Source organism: Adiantum capillus-veneris, chromosome 4 (assembly GCF_014529385.1).
Source record: "Adiantum capillus-veneris isolate H3 chromosome 4, ASM1452938v2, whole genome shotgun sequence".
NCBI classification, from domain to species: domain Eukaryota; kingdom Viridiplantae; phylum Streptophyta; class Polypodiopsida; order Polypodiales; family Pteridaceae; genus Adiantum; species Adiantum capillus-veneris.
This window is the reverse complement of record NC_140934.1, coordinates 170,979,256-170,995,571: the sequence shown is the minus strand read 5'-3', so window position 1 is coordinate 170,995,571 and position 16,316 is coordinate 170,979,256. Positions and strand designations below refer to the sequence as shown.

General features: G+C 43.5%; 1 protein-coding gene across 1 annotated transcript in view; it reads left to right on the top strand.

The window, feature by feature from the left end:
• Nucleotides 1-14,194, top strand: part of LOC147460353 (protein GAMETE EXPRESSED 1-like) — a 55,138-nt gene extending 40,944 nt beyond the window's left edge. Inside the window, exons 2-8 of the mRNA XM_086511437.1 lie at nt 10,309-10,836; nt 11,297-11,423; nt 11,507-11,693; nt 11,777-11,933; nt 12,136-12,368; nt 12,466-12,670; nt 13,827-14,194. Of these exons, the coding sequence (XP_086367563.1) occupies nt 10,309-10,836; nt 11,297-11,423; nt 11,507-11,693; nt 11,777-11,933; nt 12,136-12,368; nt 12,466-12,670; nt 13,827-13,863 (1,474 nt within the window). The 3' untranslated portion in view covers nt 13,864-14,194. The remainder of the gene's footprint in view (nt 1-10,308; nt 10,837-11,296; nt 11,424-11,506; nt 11,694-11,776; nt 11,934-12,135; nt 12,369-12,465; nt 12,671-13,826) is intronic.
• Nucleotides 14,195-16,316: the final 2,122 nt, after the last annotated feature.

The window sequence follows — 16,316 nt, the reverse complement described above, 5'->3', positions numbered from 1 at the left end:
GTACAATTGAAGGCCACCAAAAACCACCCCTTAAAATGCGAAACAAAACTTGATCCTTACCCTGATGACTGCTTTCCTTATGACACTGCTCCAATACCACACCGATCTCCTCTTTGTAAAGAACTCTTCTCAACACTCCGTCTCTTCCGTAGGTCATCAAAGCTTCTCCCACTAGAGTGAATCTCCGTGCTTTTTGAACAACTCTTCTCTTTTGCAGCTTTGACAACCCCTTCGAACATTGACATGTACTCAAAAAATCATCAACCTCCTTAAGAGTTTCCCTACCTACATACAGAGCCAGTGCCACATCTAGACTTGATACTTGAGTCTGCACTCGACTGCTAGCTAATCGATCCACTTCTTGATTCTGTTCTCTCCTGACATGCTTGAACCGCACTTCTTCAAAGAACTTCAACAACTTTTTTATGGAAAAGAACCAATTTTTGAGAGAATCTCTTTTTACCTGCCCCTGCTCCAAAAGCTGCTTTATAACTAAGAGGGCATCACCTTTAACTACCAATCTGGAGATGCCAAACTCGACACACTGCTTGAGCCCCAAGTGAAGTGTCAGGTATTCTGCTTCTTTATTCGTATGAACACCCTCCAAATCATAGGCCTTGGAAAAAATCACCGCACCACGGGGATCTTGAATGACCACACCGCCTCCTGCTTTCTGCACAACCCTTCTGTAAGCGCCATCAAACCACATGGTAAAAACTTCCTTCAAATCTGGTTCCTCTGCAACATCCTCTTTTACCACCCTCGGATAGATGGGTAGGTCCGCATCCTTGTTGACCAGGATATCTGCCAAATGAGACCTACTTGTATGATCAATTTTAAATTCGAACTCAAACTCCTGCAATTCCCGTACCCATTTCCTTATTCTTCTCCCTGGCTGTAGATGAAGCACCACTTCAGGCAACAAATTGTTAGCTGTGAGCACGTAAAACTTTCGCACGATCAAATGCACTTTGAACTTGCGGCAGGCAAAGACCAAGGTCATCACCCATTGTTCAGCTTCTGTATATGATCTCTCCCCTGGGCTAATCACTCGGCTATCAAAATAGAATGGTTTGTAGCACTTACCTACCTTTTGCATCAACACGGCACCTATAGCAACCGTACCCACCGTCATGGCCACATAAAAAGCATCCTCATTGTTAGGAGGGCACACCGTAGGCAGCTCACACAATATCTCCTTCACCTTGTCAAAGGCTACTTGTGCATCTTCAGTCCATTGGACTTGAGTTTGTGCACCAAAGAAGCCAAACCTGTCGCATCGGTTGGAGGTTCCATCAAAACTAAAGCCTTCACTTTTTCAGGATCCGCTTCAATACCATTCTGTGAGACCACATGGCCCAAAAGATGAGCCCGTGGCTGTGCCAACTTGCATTTCATCGGGTTCAATTGCCCTCCTTCTTCATCTAGTCTTTGGAAACACAACTTCAACTTGGACAAGTGCTCTGTCCTGTAACTATAGCAACCAATATCATCCATAAAAACTATGATAAACTTATCTAGATATGGTCCGAATACCCTATTCATCCAATCTTGAAATGTCGCATATGCATTGACCAATCCAAAAGGCATCCAACGATAGGCAAAGCATCCCCATGGTGAAATAAAAGTGGTCTTTAATTGGTCCTCCAACACAATACCAATCTGAAAGTAACCAGAAAAACCATCCATAATAGAATACCGCTCATGTCCTGCAACTTGGTTCAAAAGCTCATCCTAAAATGGCAAAGGGTAGTGGTTCTGCTTGGTAGCAACATTTAATGGTTTATAATCTACACAAACCCTCCACTTCCCATTCTTCTTTGGGGTAATGACAATAGGGGAAACCCACTCGGCCTCTTTTACGGGATATATAATACCTGCCTCCGATAGCTTGTTGATCTCTTGCCACAAAGCCTCCTTTTGAATGTCTCCCAGCCTTCTCAGTTTCTGTGCCTTTGGCTTGCATCCGGGATTGAGAAGAATTCGATGTCCCACTCCTTTGGCTCCCCGCAAATCCTTGTACTCCGTGGCAAACAAATCGGGATACGATGCATGACAAAATCATTTACTGTGAATGAGGTCCAGAATGGATCTAGATGTGGTTACTAAATACGTTGTTGGCAGTCATTGTTTGAGATTTGGAATGATTTTTGAATGTGATTTGTCATGTGATGTCATGTGCAGTAATGTGATTTTTGTCTTAGTACATGTGCTAGATGTGTCGTGTCTAGTGCGTTGGTACTAGTAGTTAGTGTCTAGTAAGACAGTTTATGGCCTCTAACTTTTTTGCAGGCATAATTGAGGACGATTACAGTTATTTCAAGAGAGGGGTATGTCACAAACTGGTGGCGTGGCAAGTCCCTGGACCAACCCACACATAGATGCTGACGTGGCAGTCCTGTACGAACAGTTGCTGACGTGGATCCCCGAAAATCACGCTAACATGCTGACGTGGAAGGGCCGGAAATTGCGTTGGCTGCTGTATGGATTTCTGTAGATCACGCTGATGCTTTTTGGAAAGATTTTGGGATTAGTTGGCTTTTGGGCTCACTGCTTTATTTTAAAATCTTTTAAAGTTTGAATCCTTTTGAGTTTAACTGCTCTTGGCATCCCTTGTAAGAATAAAAGAGCCCTGAGGGCCTCACTCTTCAGGGCATCTAGATGCAGAGTCTGAGAGCAGAGGACCCTGCGGGAGTTGTACTTTGCTCAAAGGTTAATATAAAAGAAATACCGAAAGGGGCGCCAATCTTTGGGGCCAATCTCTCTTGGCACGGAACTACGCCGAGCCGTGTCAACTAAAATTGAACTGTGATTTTAAAGTTGTGAAGTATTTTAAGTGATACTCTCGTGTCGCACGACAGAATCTAGACTTGGGGTGTCCAAGTCTGTTACAGTTATTGAGGATGAGTGTAAGCAAATCTTGTCACGTGACACATCCAACCCTATGTGTCAGTGGACAAGCTACAACATGACCAGGGTTCAGTTCAGTCAAGTCAGTCTAGAATAGGAAGTGATCTGGCACTTTTGTGAGTCTGCTTGCAGACCGTGCATGTCCAGACACTTAGATTAGATGCATATCCTCATGTTGCACACAACATGACCATCAGATTCCAGTCAGAAACCATCAGGAGCATTTTTACAGTGCATAGACCTGTTTTCCCTATTTTTGACATTTTTCACTTATTATTTTTAAGTGACTTTTTTTGGAAAGTAGGTAGGGCAATTTTGCTAAGTTTGTATAAATAAAAGCCTAGCGCTAGCACTTTCTGGCAGAAGAGGCAGCAGGAGCACCTTGCTCAATAGGCAACTTCTCAGCAAGACCAACCCCCGTGACAACTCTGGCGTTTTTCTCTCAACAGAAGGCCTAGCGTTTTTGCACCAGATCAGCCTTGGCGTTTTTGCATTGCAGAGCAACCTCGGCGACCACAAGACACAACAGATCAGCCCTAGCGATAGCAGATATCCCGGCGATAGTAGCTCAGCTCTAGCGTTAGCAGATTTCCCCGCAAGGTCAGTTTTCAGCCCTAGCGTTTTTGGTTTGCAGATCAACCTCAGCGTTTTTGCAGATCTTCGCGACGACAGAATCAGCCCATAGACCAATGTTTTCAGTTTTCAGCAGTTAGAATCCGTAGAATAAGTCCCAAACCTCGCAGATCTCACCTTCCCAGAGCAGATCCTCGCCGCATGGTCAGATCTCGCGAAGTTTGCAATTTCAACCCGGAAAACGCAGATTTCAGCATCTGCGTTTTCAGCGCGTCGTCGTCGTACCGTTGTCATCAACGTCGTCATCGACATCGTCACCGACATAGAGTCAGAATTCAGCAGATAAAGATTTGCAGATTTCAGCCCGTCTCGTCATCGTCCTCATCGTCGTCAACATCGTCGGCAAGTCCAAGCATTGTAGAGATTTGTGCAATCATAAGTAGACCGTTCTCGCCATAGAGAGTGGGGCCTTCGGAGGAGGGTTTGACAACATTTTGGTCTTCTCTCCCTATCTCTCAATCTCAGACCCTCACGCACAGTGTCTATTCATTTTGTTTGTGATCACTTGCACTCTCTCATTAAATCACGGAAGACTCTCCCTTCCCTAAGAACAAGGAACCTTGAGCAGAGTTTGGAGCACTCATCTTGAGCAAAGTTCAACGTTGCACCTTACATTGGTATCAGAGCTTTGGCAGTGGTCTATATCACTCAAGGAAAGAACCACAGAAATGTTTTTGCTTGTTGCGGTCGCACGTAACCCAAGACCTCTTGGGCATGTCGATTCCTAATCGCGTTTTTGAAGAGTGACAAGAAACCCAAGAAAGAAGGGCTTGTCCAACCTCCCCTTGTACTGCTTTTCACTCATTGAGAGCGGACCGTGCACTATGTGGCAGACCAATCGACGTGAGGTGGGAAAAAGCAACCTTGGTGTGAGCGCAAGGCCGCCAAGGGGTGCGCCCGCGGAAAAGAGCAGAACTCGGGTGAAGAGAAGATCCTTCTCTAACATAGATTGTGAGCGAAAGAAGAACCTCAAGAACCTCAAGACCCGCAAGAACCTCAAGAACTCAAGAACCCCAAGAACCAAGACCCGCAAGAACCCAAGTTCCTCGTGAACTTAAGAACCCAAGACCACAAGAACCCACAAGAATCTACGACTTCAGTGGATGGTCATCACTTAAAGTGGAATGGATACTTCGCTTGGAGGGTGATGAGCATGAGAGAGGCAAAGAAGAATTTTCCCCACCAGGAGGTTTTTCCGACCCTTCCCCTTCCCCATCTACACCAAGGATTGCACTAACTCCTATGGAGAAGTTGGAGCAAATGTTTATGGACAACAAGTTAGAACGCGAAGCAAGGAAGTTAGAACGCGAAGCAAGAAGAGCAGAAAGAATGGCAGAATTTGATCGTGAATGCGCAGAAAGAAAAGCAGAAATGGATCGCGAGAACAAAGCAAGAAAAGCCATGAACAACCGACACATCAAAGAGATGTTGCGACTCCTTATTCAAGTGCAGGCTTAGATGCAAGAGATTCGGGAAAGAGAGACTCTCTCAGTCTCTTCTTCTCCAAAGCATGACACACAAGATTTGCATGATGATAAGGATGATGAATTTCATGATGATGATAAGCATAATGATTTGAATGATAATGACAAGCATGATGATTTGCATGAAGATGATGTGATTGTTCACAAGGATGATGTGTTAGTTGATGCTTTTTCTGGCGAAGCTAACCTCGTTGCAGATTCGAATCAATCATGAAGGATCGATCTTGGCTCTCGAGCCTAGGTCCAAAGAACCCCTTCAGGAAGAACCGATATTGGCTCTCGAGCGTAGGTCCAAAGAACCCTCACAAGAAGTATTCTATATACGAATGATTAATCAGTACGCATTGTTCGAGTGTTTCATTCATGATTGTTTCCTGTATTTTAGTCAGCGTCTATATGTGATCCCTTTTCCTAGGCATGACATATTGTACATTGAGCACGTTTCACTCATGAATGAGCACGGATGTATGCGGATTATTCATGAAAAGCTGAAAAGTATGCAGTCAAGGAAGTCACCAAGCACAAGAAAGTATGAGCACCAAGCATGGGCATTTCTGTTGTGAATTGCCCCAGTTGATTGCTTTAGATCAGAACGACAAGATTCGCTCTCATTGTTTGCGTGTGTGTGGGGAAAGGTTTGGCACTCCGTCTATTTGTTCATCTACATTGCATGCACAACCTTTTAGGAAGACGAGATTTTTTCCAGTCACTTTACATGGAATAGGTAGAGAGAGAGAGAGAGAGAGAGAGAGAGAGAGAGAGAGAGAGAGAGAGAGAGAGAGAGAGAGAGAGAGAGAGAGAGAGAGAGAGAGAGAGAGAAATGTAAATGAAATGAAATGTAATATTAACGTCTTCAAAAGGCCAAAATGACCTATGAGACCAAAAGGTTATGTGTGGTGAATCTAACACCAGGTCTAGGTACAAAAAATACAAATAATTGAAAAGAAAATAGTGGGTATGGGTGGGGTGAAAGCTGATACAAAGGGAAGACAAAGGGTGAGCTGATACAATGGAGCTCTCTGACAGTCGAGGCATCATATACATATACATCAGTATCCGGGACGGCTCCTATGTCACACCAGTATGGTATGGATCCTCTGTCGCAGTTTGCGTCGATATCGAGAGGGCCCTCTTATCCGTGGGTGACGGGACCGCCCCAACTCTATCGCCCGATCAAGCAGTATGCCTCTGGTACCTCTGGTGTTGTTATGCTGTGGGGGCTTCTCAAACTCCTTTGTCTGTGACTGAAAGAAAGCTGTGATCTTCTGCTGTCGTTGGATCTCTCTCATTGTGTCCCTCTTCAAGAGGTCCTCTATGTGTTCGCGAATCTCCAGTAAGTATAATCCGAGGCATCTCTGGTCCTGGTATCTCACGACTATAGAAAGTGGCCCAAAACCCTCTTTGAATAGACAGTGAAAGCGGCCTCGTATCTCATAGTATACTGGACAGTGACAGATGTAATGTAGCTCTGTCTCTGGCTCTATTTGGCACACGTGACAAATCCTGGACTCTGCGGGTACTCCTCTAAATCTGCTTGTCTCGATCTCTAGTTGATGTGAGGATGTGCGTATCTGACCAATAGCACATCGTATCCCGTGGGATAGATGAGTATCCATGTATCCTGGTCTGATCACAAAACCATCCTCCGTGAGTTGGAGAAGATGCTCTCTATAGAAAGTCATCTTCGTACCTAGCTCATGTGTGGGTTGTATCCATGTTCTCTTCGTATCCAATTGAATCAAGTCTTGTCTGATGAGCCTGGTAATCTCTGCCCTTGTGAGGGGGATGGAGGGTGCATCGAGACAGTACTGAAATGGGGGTAGCCGGTCCATACTGAAGCCATGTAACTAAAACCAAGATGCCATCTCTGCATACCAACATGATCTATCTCCCTGCAATGCCAGTTGTCGCGAAGACTCTAGTGCTAATCGAGCATATCTCTCTCTAGGGAGAGCCCAAGTAAACTAATCAAGTGCGTGCCTCCACTACCAATGGAGGAGCAGCGAGCTCCACCCTAACAATGTCATGTGGTATTGAGGCCTTGGCCCTAATCATCCGAGAAATCATAGACACCAATGGCTTCTCCATACATCTCCATCTGTCAGTATTGCCAGCTCTGCTATGATGATCAACTGAGGGGCCCCATATCTCCACTCCGTACAACATGGTTGAAGTGACCAAAGTGTCAAAGAGCCAAAGCTTTGTCCGAGGTTCCTGGAACTGAACATGCGAACATATCCTCTCAAGTCTCCCCAATGCTACATAGGCTCTGGTCAATCCCGTATCTGCTGCACACCTCAAGGAAAATACTGGACCACTGACACCGCCCCAAGATAAGTGTATGTATCTGCCTACTCCACAGTCTCTCGACCATATGTAAAAGTGGGGGCGGACCTCCTTACCCACTGCGCCGTGGTGTTAAACACCAGTACCTTGGTCTTACCAAGGTTCACAGACAATCCACTATCCCGTGCAAATACATGCAATGCATCCAAATGACGCTGCATCCCTTCTGGAGAATCGGAGATCAACACAATATCATCAGCATATAATAGCAACGAAATCCAGTCCCTACAAGCTAAGCACCTCTATCACCCTCTGTATGTACATAATCTGAAAACTCATCTACATATATCCCAAAGAGAGTCGGAGATAGGGGACAACCCTGCTTCACCCCAATGGTGGAGTGAACCATGTTGGACATGCCCTGAGTAGTGCGTACCTGTCCTATGTCCTATATAAAGCTAAGATCCCCCAGATCAGCTCTGTGGGCACCCCATGTCTTGCAATCTGCGTATGAGTCTGGCTCGTGGCACTGTATCAAAGGCTTTGCAGAAATCCACAAAGCTACAATATATCCTCTTGCCATGGTGTCTACCCTCCTCAATAATGGCTGTGAGTGTCAAAATCTGGTCGAGAGTGGAGAAACCTCTCTTGAACCCTACCTGTCCTGCTGCCCGTATGCCCTCTCTCTCTGCCCATCCACTTAACCCTTGCTCAAGAATTGATGCATATAGCCTAGCCAGAGTGTAACCAACCATGATGGTTCGGTAATTCTCGGGAAGCGTAGGATCTCCCGACTTGAAGGTAGGCACAATAGTGGACATACTCCAAGTTTCAGGGAAACCCTCATACATGGCTCTATTAAACATCATAGCAAGAGGCTCTGTAAGCATATCTCTGGCATGGACAAAGTGCTCTGCTACCAGACCATCATGATCCTGTGCTCTTCCTGTCTTAATCTTGTCAATGGCTTTCCTTACCCTCTCAACAGTAAAGAAAGAACATGTTTCTGGGCATGCCTATGGAGGGTCAGGCAAAGGTGGCTGCCCCGATGCTGTAAAGAGAGATGTAGCATATTCCCCCTCACTAGAGTCCTAACTCATAAACAGCTAACACAGATCATGCTCTAATTGAGATAGGTAAGCCCTCTTCTTTCATCGCACTAGGCGGCGGAACATAATACGTGACTGTCTATGTATAGTAGTACCCATGAGCACCTCTCTCTGTAATCTGATCCTCGTCTCTCTACACTCCTCATCATACCAACTGTTCTGAGGAATGCTCCCAGATCGTCTGCGTGTAGGCTGGCTGTGGGGATATGCCTCTAATGCTGCATCATGCAGCCTTTGTGAGAATCTGGGTGAGCTCATCTAGTGGTTGTCTTGGCTCCTGAGTGCATAGCTACCTGTATATCATATCAGTGTACACGTGATCCGTCTCCCTCGTGAACGGTGAAGGTATACCAAGTATGTGTGGGGGCCTCTCCCATTGGAGTTGTGTTGAAATGGAACGATAGAGTGAAAGGCAAGATAGCATGATCGACTGCTACCCCAATCGGTCTAGTTCCCACCACGAAATCCTGAAAGGAACGAATGAGTCCTGGCGGAGCCATAACATAATCCACTGTACTAGCGCCATGCCGATGTGGAAAGCATGTAAAACCACCAGCTACAGGGAATCGTTGTAGGCCATTCAAAATGGCCAATCCATGTGCAGTCCCCATATCAATCAAATATCTGCCATACTCGGTGTGCTCCTCATCCTGTGATAATCTAGACAGGCCCATTTCTGCAATATCAAGCTCCCGCATCAACTCCTCTGAGGTATCATAGAATACTATCTGGTGGTGGGCAGTCCTAGCATTGAAATCCCCCAAGATAATAATGTCGCCGTCTTTGGAAAACTCCCATATATCATCATCTAAAATAGAGAAGGGGGACTGTCCTCTAGGTGATGCATATATTGACGTACTAGGAGGAAAATAGCAAATAGCGATGTAGAGATATCTTCCTGTCTCTGCCTTCAGTCTCACCCACATGTACCTCGCATGCTCATCCCTCCGAGCTATATGTATCAGAGACTGTAGCACCTCCCTGAATAAGACTGCCACTCCTCCTGAACCTCGTCCTCTGCGCTCTGATCGAGTCTCCTGTCTGCAAATTGTCTGAGAGAGAGAGAGAGAGAGAGAGAGAGAGAGAGAGAGAGAGAGAGAGAGAGACCACAAACCAAAACGCTGGAGTAGGGAAGAGGGGGCGATCAACTCCCCATGACTACCATGAGCAGAAGACCCAATACACTGATCAGATGATGGAAGTGGGTACCCCTTGGCCCCATAAATAGGTGCCCAAGGGGAGGTAGGGCAAAGCCTGGAAAATTCCCCCATGACCCAACAAGAAATAAATGAAATACTGGGGCGCACGGACAAGGTGGGCGGCCGGACAGTGCAGTCTAAATGCATATGCAAAGGGTGGCCAACTCGGAGACACACTAGCCGTACATGCATGCCCTAGACCTGTGAAGCAGTAGAGTGGTGTAAGTCTAACATCAAGCACCTAGTACCCGCAGTACCCAACACTCAGCCTCTCAAGTACCAAGCATCCACCACAGTACGCCTCAGCTTCTCGGCAGTATTCAGTATCGGTAGCATTAAATACCCATTAGCATCTCAGCATCTCAGCATTTAGCATCATTATATCAGCATTTGTGCAACAAATAAAGAAAGTACTTGCTCTGGCGGGCCCTTGAGGGTGGTTGGAACTTGACATGCCGTGTCGTGTGTGTGTGTGTGTGTACGCGCGCGCACGCGTCTCTATCGTTCATCGTGTTCAGTTCAGTTTCTCTTTCGAGTGAAGTAAAGTAACCTTGTGTTTGTGCAGAGTACTAGATCCGAGATAAATCCTAAAACACTTCCGCTGCACCTGACGCAATGACTAGAAAGCATGAGCCATAATAATTTGGCACTGGCTGATTCTTTTTATGCGGTGAGCTTTTCTTGCAGGAGTGATGTATTCAGGAAGGAGGCAAGAGATGTGGTGAATGATTTGAAACAGACGGGACATCAGGTGCTGGACAAGGTGAAGGAGGTGAAGGGTCTGTCGCAGGATATAATTAGTGATGCTTTGCAGCAATCTGAGAAGCTGAAAGAGAAGCTCACAGGAGTGGAGACCCTCTCACAATCTCTCCTTACACATGAACAGCATTTTGAGACACAACTCACGAGCATGCTTGACTCTGTTAAAGCTGTCTACGATATTTCTGACAACATAAAAACTCAACAGAAAGAGCTTCAAGAACTGCACCATGACATGCACCAAGCCATCAGTACTGACATGCAAGAGCTTCAGAAAGCTGCTCTCAGCACCAACCAGCAGCTACATGATACCTCGGAAGGTTATAAGCAACTTGCCCACCAACAAGTTCAACTTGCTGATACTCTTGTTGACAATGTCCAGCGTCTGAAGGACAGTGCCCTACAGAGCTTGAGTGAGCTGAAGGACTCTCAGACCTTTGCGATGGAAGACACCAGGTGTGGTCGTTTATTGCCAGTAAGGGTCCATTGTATTTTATCTTGAAAAAGTATTTGGTTCTTTCATGTCTCTTTGTATTTCCTGTTTTCCTTCAAATCCTGCAAGAAGGCCTGGATGTGCTCCTGATGTTTCACGCCCAAGTTTGCCTCCTTGGCAACTATGCCCATGGAATTGTGAAGTTACTTACAGAGGCCATTGAGGACTGGGGTAGCAGCATGTTAATGATGAAACTGAGTCAAGACGATGACTCATGACCCAGGGTACCTAAGTTTGCTTTAGATTGGACAAGTTGTTAGGACGTGTAGAAAAAGTGAGATGAAAGCAAAACAAAAAGTTATTAATGGTAATAAGGACCCTGATTGTTGTGGGGAAGATAAGCTATTAGCTAAGTTATAACGAATGACATGTCCATGGTGTTGTTTCTTGTGGTAAAGTAGTTTGGGGTGAATTGTTTCGTAGGGCATCGTTTCAAGATCTCACTGAAGGAGCTCAAAAAGCCCAGGAAAGCTTTCATACATTGCGAACAAAGATGGATGATACCAATGATATTCTTTTGAAGAGCTCTCATGCCATCCTACAGGCACAGGTAACAAGACTTACAAGATCACCTTTCTTAAAATAATTTTCACATCTTATTGTTGTAGTTGTCTCATTATGGCAAAATGGCAGGAGGCTTTTGTGGCCAAACAGGGCTCTATATTATCCACCTTGGACCGCATCTTCTCTCTGTATGACAGCACTTTGTACGAGTCAAGAGCCCTCAAAATGCTAATCTTTTATGGGATGTCCATTGTATTTGTTCATGTACTCACAAGTGCTAAGCAGACCAACAACGCTAGGGCCCAGTTATACTCCGGTAAGTCCTGTTTTTGCTTTCATTGTAAAGCCTACGCTTTGTCTATATTAAATTGACGAGTTGAAAGCTCTGCTACAATGAAGGGCTTTTCACATCTATAGCCGTGGAGCTGTACATCATGAAAGCATATGGCAGTTTGCTACAAAATCAGCAGTGGATTCAAACACGTTCATACTGGATAAGGGGAACATTTGGAATTTCCACAGTTATACTCATTCTGTATTACATGGTTACGTACAGGTAAGTTCAAGCATGGAAGGCTTTTCTGAATCAGTCTTTTTGGTACTTTAGCAATGCATGTTTTGTGAAAGTTTTTCAGTGATTGTGGTGATTATGACGACGTGTGAGGTCTGGTCTTGGCAGTTTGTGATTGGCTGTATATGATTTTTTCAATAAAACAAGGTTCTTTCTGTTTTTTGAGTGTGTTGTGGTGAACTTGTAGAGACCTTTCATCGCAGAATCATGAACTGCTACTGCGATTACACCGAAAGTTGAGTGACCTTGCCAACCAACCTCACAAGGATCCATATTACCTCAATAATGGGTGCAATGCAGCCGAGCCTCATGAAGAAAACGGCTATTCTGGGCCTTTCTCCTTGCAGTTTACTGCCAAAGCAAAATCGCTCAGCCAAGGCATCGCCCACAAGATCCTGCATCGAGTACACAAGTTTGTTCGTGAGTTATCAAGACCAATATTATAGCTCCTGTTTGTACTTAAGGAACGTTGGAGTATGTCTGTGTTTTGTTCTTCATTTTGGGTAATGAGGAGCAGGGCGACGGAGAGGAAGAAGAAAGAGTTCCAAGAATGACGCCTTGAAAGAGTGGATGGAGGGTCGTGGTCTGGACACATCAACATTGCAGCTGAGCGATGACAGTTCGTTTGATGATGACGATGATCCCAATTATCAGATCTCAGAACCGTACATGGACAGAGCTGCCTACAACAATTACAATCTTCGCTCTTCATGCAGCCAAAGGTAGGTCTTAGCATGCATGACATTCAAATTGTTGAATATAAAATTTGAAACTACAAAACTTATGTACTTTTTTGCCATTTGAAGGATGCTGCTGGGTAGTATTTACGCACTCCACATCCACCTTTAACCACTACATTACAATGCCGTTGGCTACTTAACGTATTAGGCCACCGCCTCTGTTTCAAACGCAGATCGTTTCACAAATGCAAGTCTCCAAAATAAACTAATTTATGCCAGCATTATAGCAAAAAACAAAGTTGAGAGTTTTGTAACACAGCCAGTCTATGGAAGGTAATCCTGTAATTTTGGCCCAAATTCATGTTTTTGGTTGTCCAACTACATATCAGCCTTTTCTAACTGCAAAGCACTAGTTGCAAGCACAGAACGGCCTGGAGGTTTGTCAATGACCTCCTTCCCTTGATGCATTCACTCAGTCACAACGTCATTTTTTTCAGATCCCTTCACCTTGCCTTGTCAAGTGTGAAAAGTCGTTTCCATGACTTTTAAACATGTATTTGGAAAATAGTATCAATGCTATTAGTAAGAGCTACCATTTAGAAAAGGCTTGACGAGATACAGGGCTATTGGATAACTGATGGTTTGGCACAGCCTCTTTAGATAATGCCAGCTGGTGGCATGGCCATCTTCCCAGTAAACCAAGTACCTTTTTGAATGCCAAACTATGCTCATAAAGATTTAGGTGCATCAAGCTTGTGCCATGGATGATGCAAATGGAAAGTCAATTATAATCAACCAAGGCTCGGGAAAACTGTGCCGGTTTCAAATCCTTCTCATTTTGATAGAAAAAAACACCACATTTGAGTAGGTAACATCTATATAAATTCAAAATTTATAACTATAAGCAAATGAGAGGAATTCCTTCCTATGCAAATTTGAGAGAGTAATTTCTCGGGCTGATGCTCGGTTTAGGATAAATTGAACCTATCATTTCTTGCGCCCTTAATAACGATGCACGCAATGGTGGAATGATGCCGAGTGTTGCAAGCAGTCGTGGAATGTGTACCCTAAATTATAAATCTTTTACACTGGCTTCCTTCTTATTGTGTACACTTTTTTACTACTTTTTAAGAGCTCTTCTTTGGAGCAAGGATTGTGTGCCATAATGTGCTGACTTCTTTTGTAATTTGTGATGCAGTGCCATGTGCCGTTTTCAAACCAAAAGATTCAAATAAAGAGTGGACTCCATAGCAGGTAAGAAATGGCTCATTTCCAAAATTGAAAATGAAAATCCACCAAAGAAACACTCTCTCTCACAAAAATTTGGGAGGCCAAAAAAAAGAAAAGAAAAAAATAATTTGAGTGGCAGTCAAGGGGAGTTGGCCTAGGAGTAAAGGTGAGGGGCTTTAAGCGTGCCTGCTATGGTTCAACCCCTGTGACATGTTGGGGTGGGTGTGGGTGCAATTCCATAAACCGAGCTGATGCCAAAGAAAAAAAAAAGAATTTGAGAGGCTAGATGTGTCTTTTGTTTTGTGTGCACGTTAGTGTGAGGCAATGCGAGAGAGAGAGAGAGAGAGAGAGAGAGAGAGAGAGAGAGAGAGAGAACCCTAGTAGGGCTCTCTCTCTCTCTCTCTCTCTCTCTCTCTCACACACACACAAGCCACTTTCAATGGGTGAATTTTAAACAACAACTAAACAAGTGTTTCTTCTCAAGAACCTTGGAAAACATGTGACAACCTTACTAGGCCTTTTAAACAAGCCTAAGGGTTTAATTGTTCTAGTAAGGTTGTTTTGTAATTGTGATTATGTTCTTGAATTTAGTCGTGATACCTTGGATTATGAATAGCTAACAACTCTTAACCTATGCATGCTTAATTCTCATGTAAGCATGTAAGTGTGCTTTTAATCTCATGGTGATGTAAGGTCTAATCATATCTCCATATTATCAAAATGATCAATGACTCATCTTTTTGGTGACCCAATTGTTATGCCATCTTGTTTTAATATTGTTTTGGCCATTGTAAAGCCAATTTTACTAATCTAAATGGCCATTACATTTGCCCACATTTTGTACAACTAATGAGAAGTCTTATACGATTTCCCTTTTGATGTCAAGGAGAGTTGGTTCAATAGTAAAGGTGAGGGGTTTTAAGCGCACTCGCCATAAATTTACAAGAACAATAAAAATAGATAGAGGTCAAGGGCTCATCATCTTCACAAAAAGAAGTAGCTACAATTAGGGTAGAGGAGTGGGTTTACGGATGCAATTTGTTTGGTGCCCAACTAAAGGAAATTCAGATCTTCTCAGCTCAACCTCCTATGGTATTCCATGATTTTAAATTTAAATTATGTGAAAAGATAGCTAACATGAATAAATGCAAAATGTCTTACCTCATCAAGTATGCAAATAAAGAACATATATGTTGTATTTAATCAACCCTTGTTGTAGCTTTGGGACCCATCTTTGATTGGCTCCTATATTGTAGTAGCTACAATTAGCGTGTGTTGATTTTTGTTGCCCCTAAATTTGAGATTATTCTATTTATTTTGCTACTATTGTACATATTTTATTGACCTAGACTCACAAATTTAAGAAATTAACATATACTAAAGAACAATTAAGCCAATCCCTCGGGCTTTCTATCCCACCCTCAAGGCCAACAAGCACAATGGTGAGAGGGTAGTGGAGGCATAGCTTGGCTTGGTTCAGAATTGTCTCCTAACTTCCAAGGTGACTGAAACATTTAAGAATCATTAAGCAAAGCCTTGCCTGCAAGTATATCATATACAATTCGCAAAACAATCATGTTTCCCTCCCCATTCCAAATTTTGTTAGTCGCTATTCGATAATGTCTAATTATATCCCCTTCTTTCTATATCTCCACCTTACTTTAATGTATTACATAACCTAAGCTTTGGGTATGCTCTTTTCAATCTACTGTCATGGATATCCTTGTACAATACACATCGTACAAAAAACATAGTTGCTTATATTTTATTAATATAACACAAGATGACCAACTCTCCTATGAGACTTAGCATTTGCAAATCCTTGCTTGATCTTGAAGCTAAACTACCACTTCTTATGGAAAACATAAGCCACATGTAAGCCTCAAAAGTGAATGTAGTGCTCCATCTCTACTACTTCTTTAGGGAGCTTAGAAATTTCAAGCAAGGAGAGGACCTCCAAGTGTCACGCATTGTTCTCTTAAAAGAAAACCTCACAAAACATTTAATCTAATCAAAAGTGAAGGGTCCGTACAAAACATCTAATTAATCAAAAGTGAAACGTCCACAATCCGTTGCCTTTGAGGCCGGACCGGCCGATAGGCTAGACTATCGGTCCATTTGGAACCACTAATTTTTCCAAAAACAAAAAAAAAAACTGTAGTTCAATCTCATTTCAAGAAGTATAGGGACTTTTCAAGACTACCAAAATAATTTCCTGGAAACTTCAATGGGTTGTTGGTTGAAATACCTCTCATCATTATTTTTATAGCTATATGCATTATTTCCACCAAGTTCGCGTTCTCTCTAGAATTTTTTTTGGACACAATTATGAATACTCTAGCTTATACAATGTAGCCATTAATATCCGTTTAAAAACTATCAACATGTAGCAAAATTCAAGGCGTATAATGAGATTTTGATAAAAGCTAAAAAGCTGTTGTGATTCTCAAAATGAACA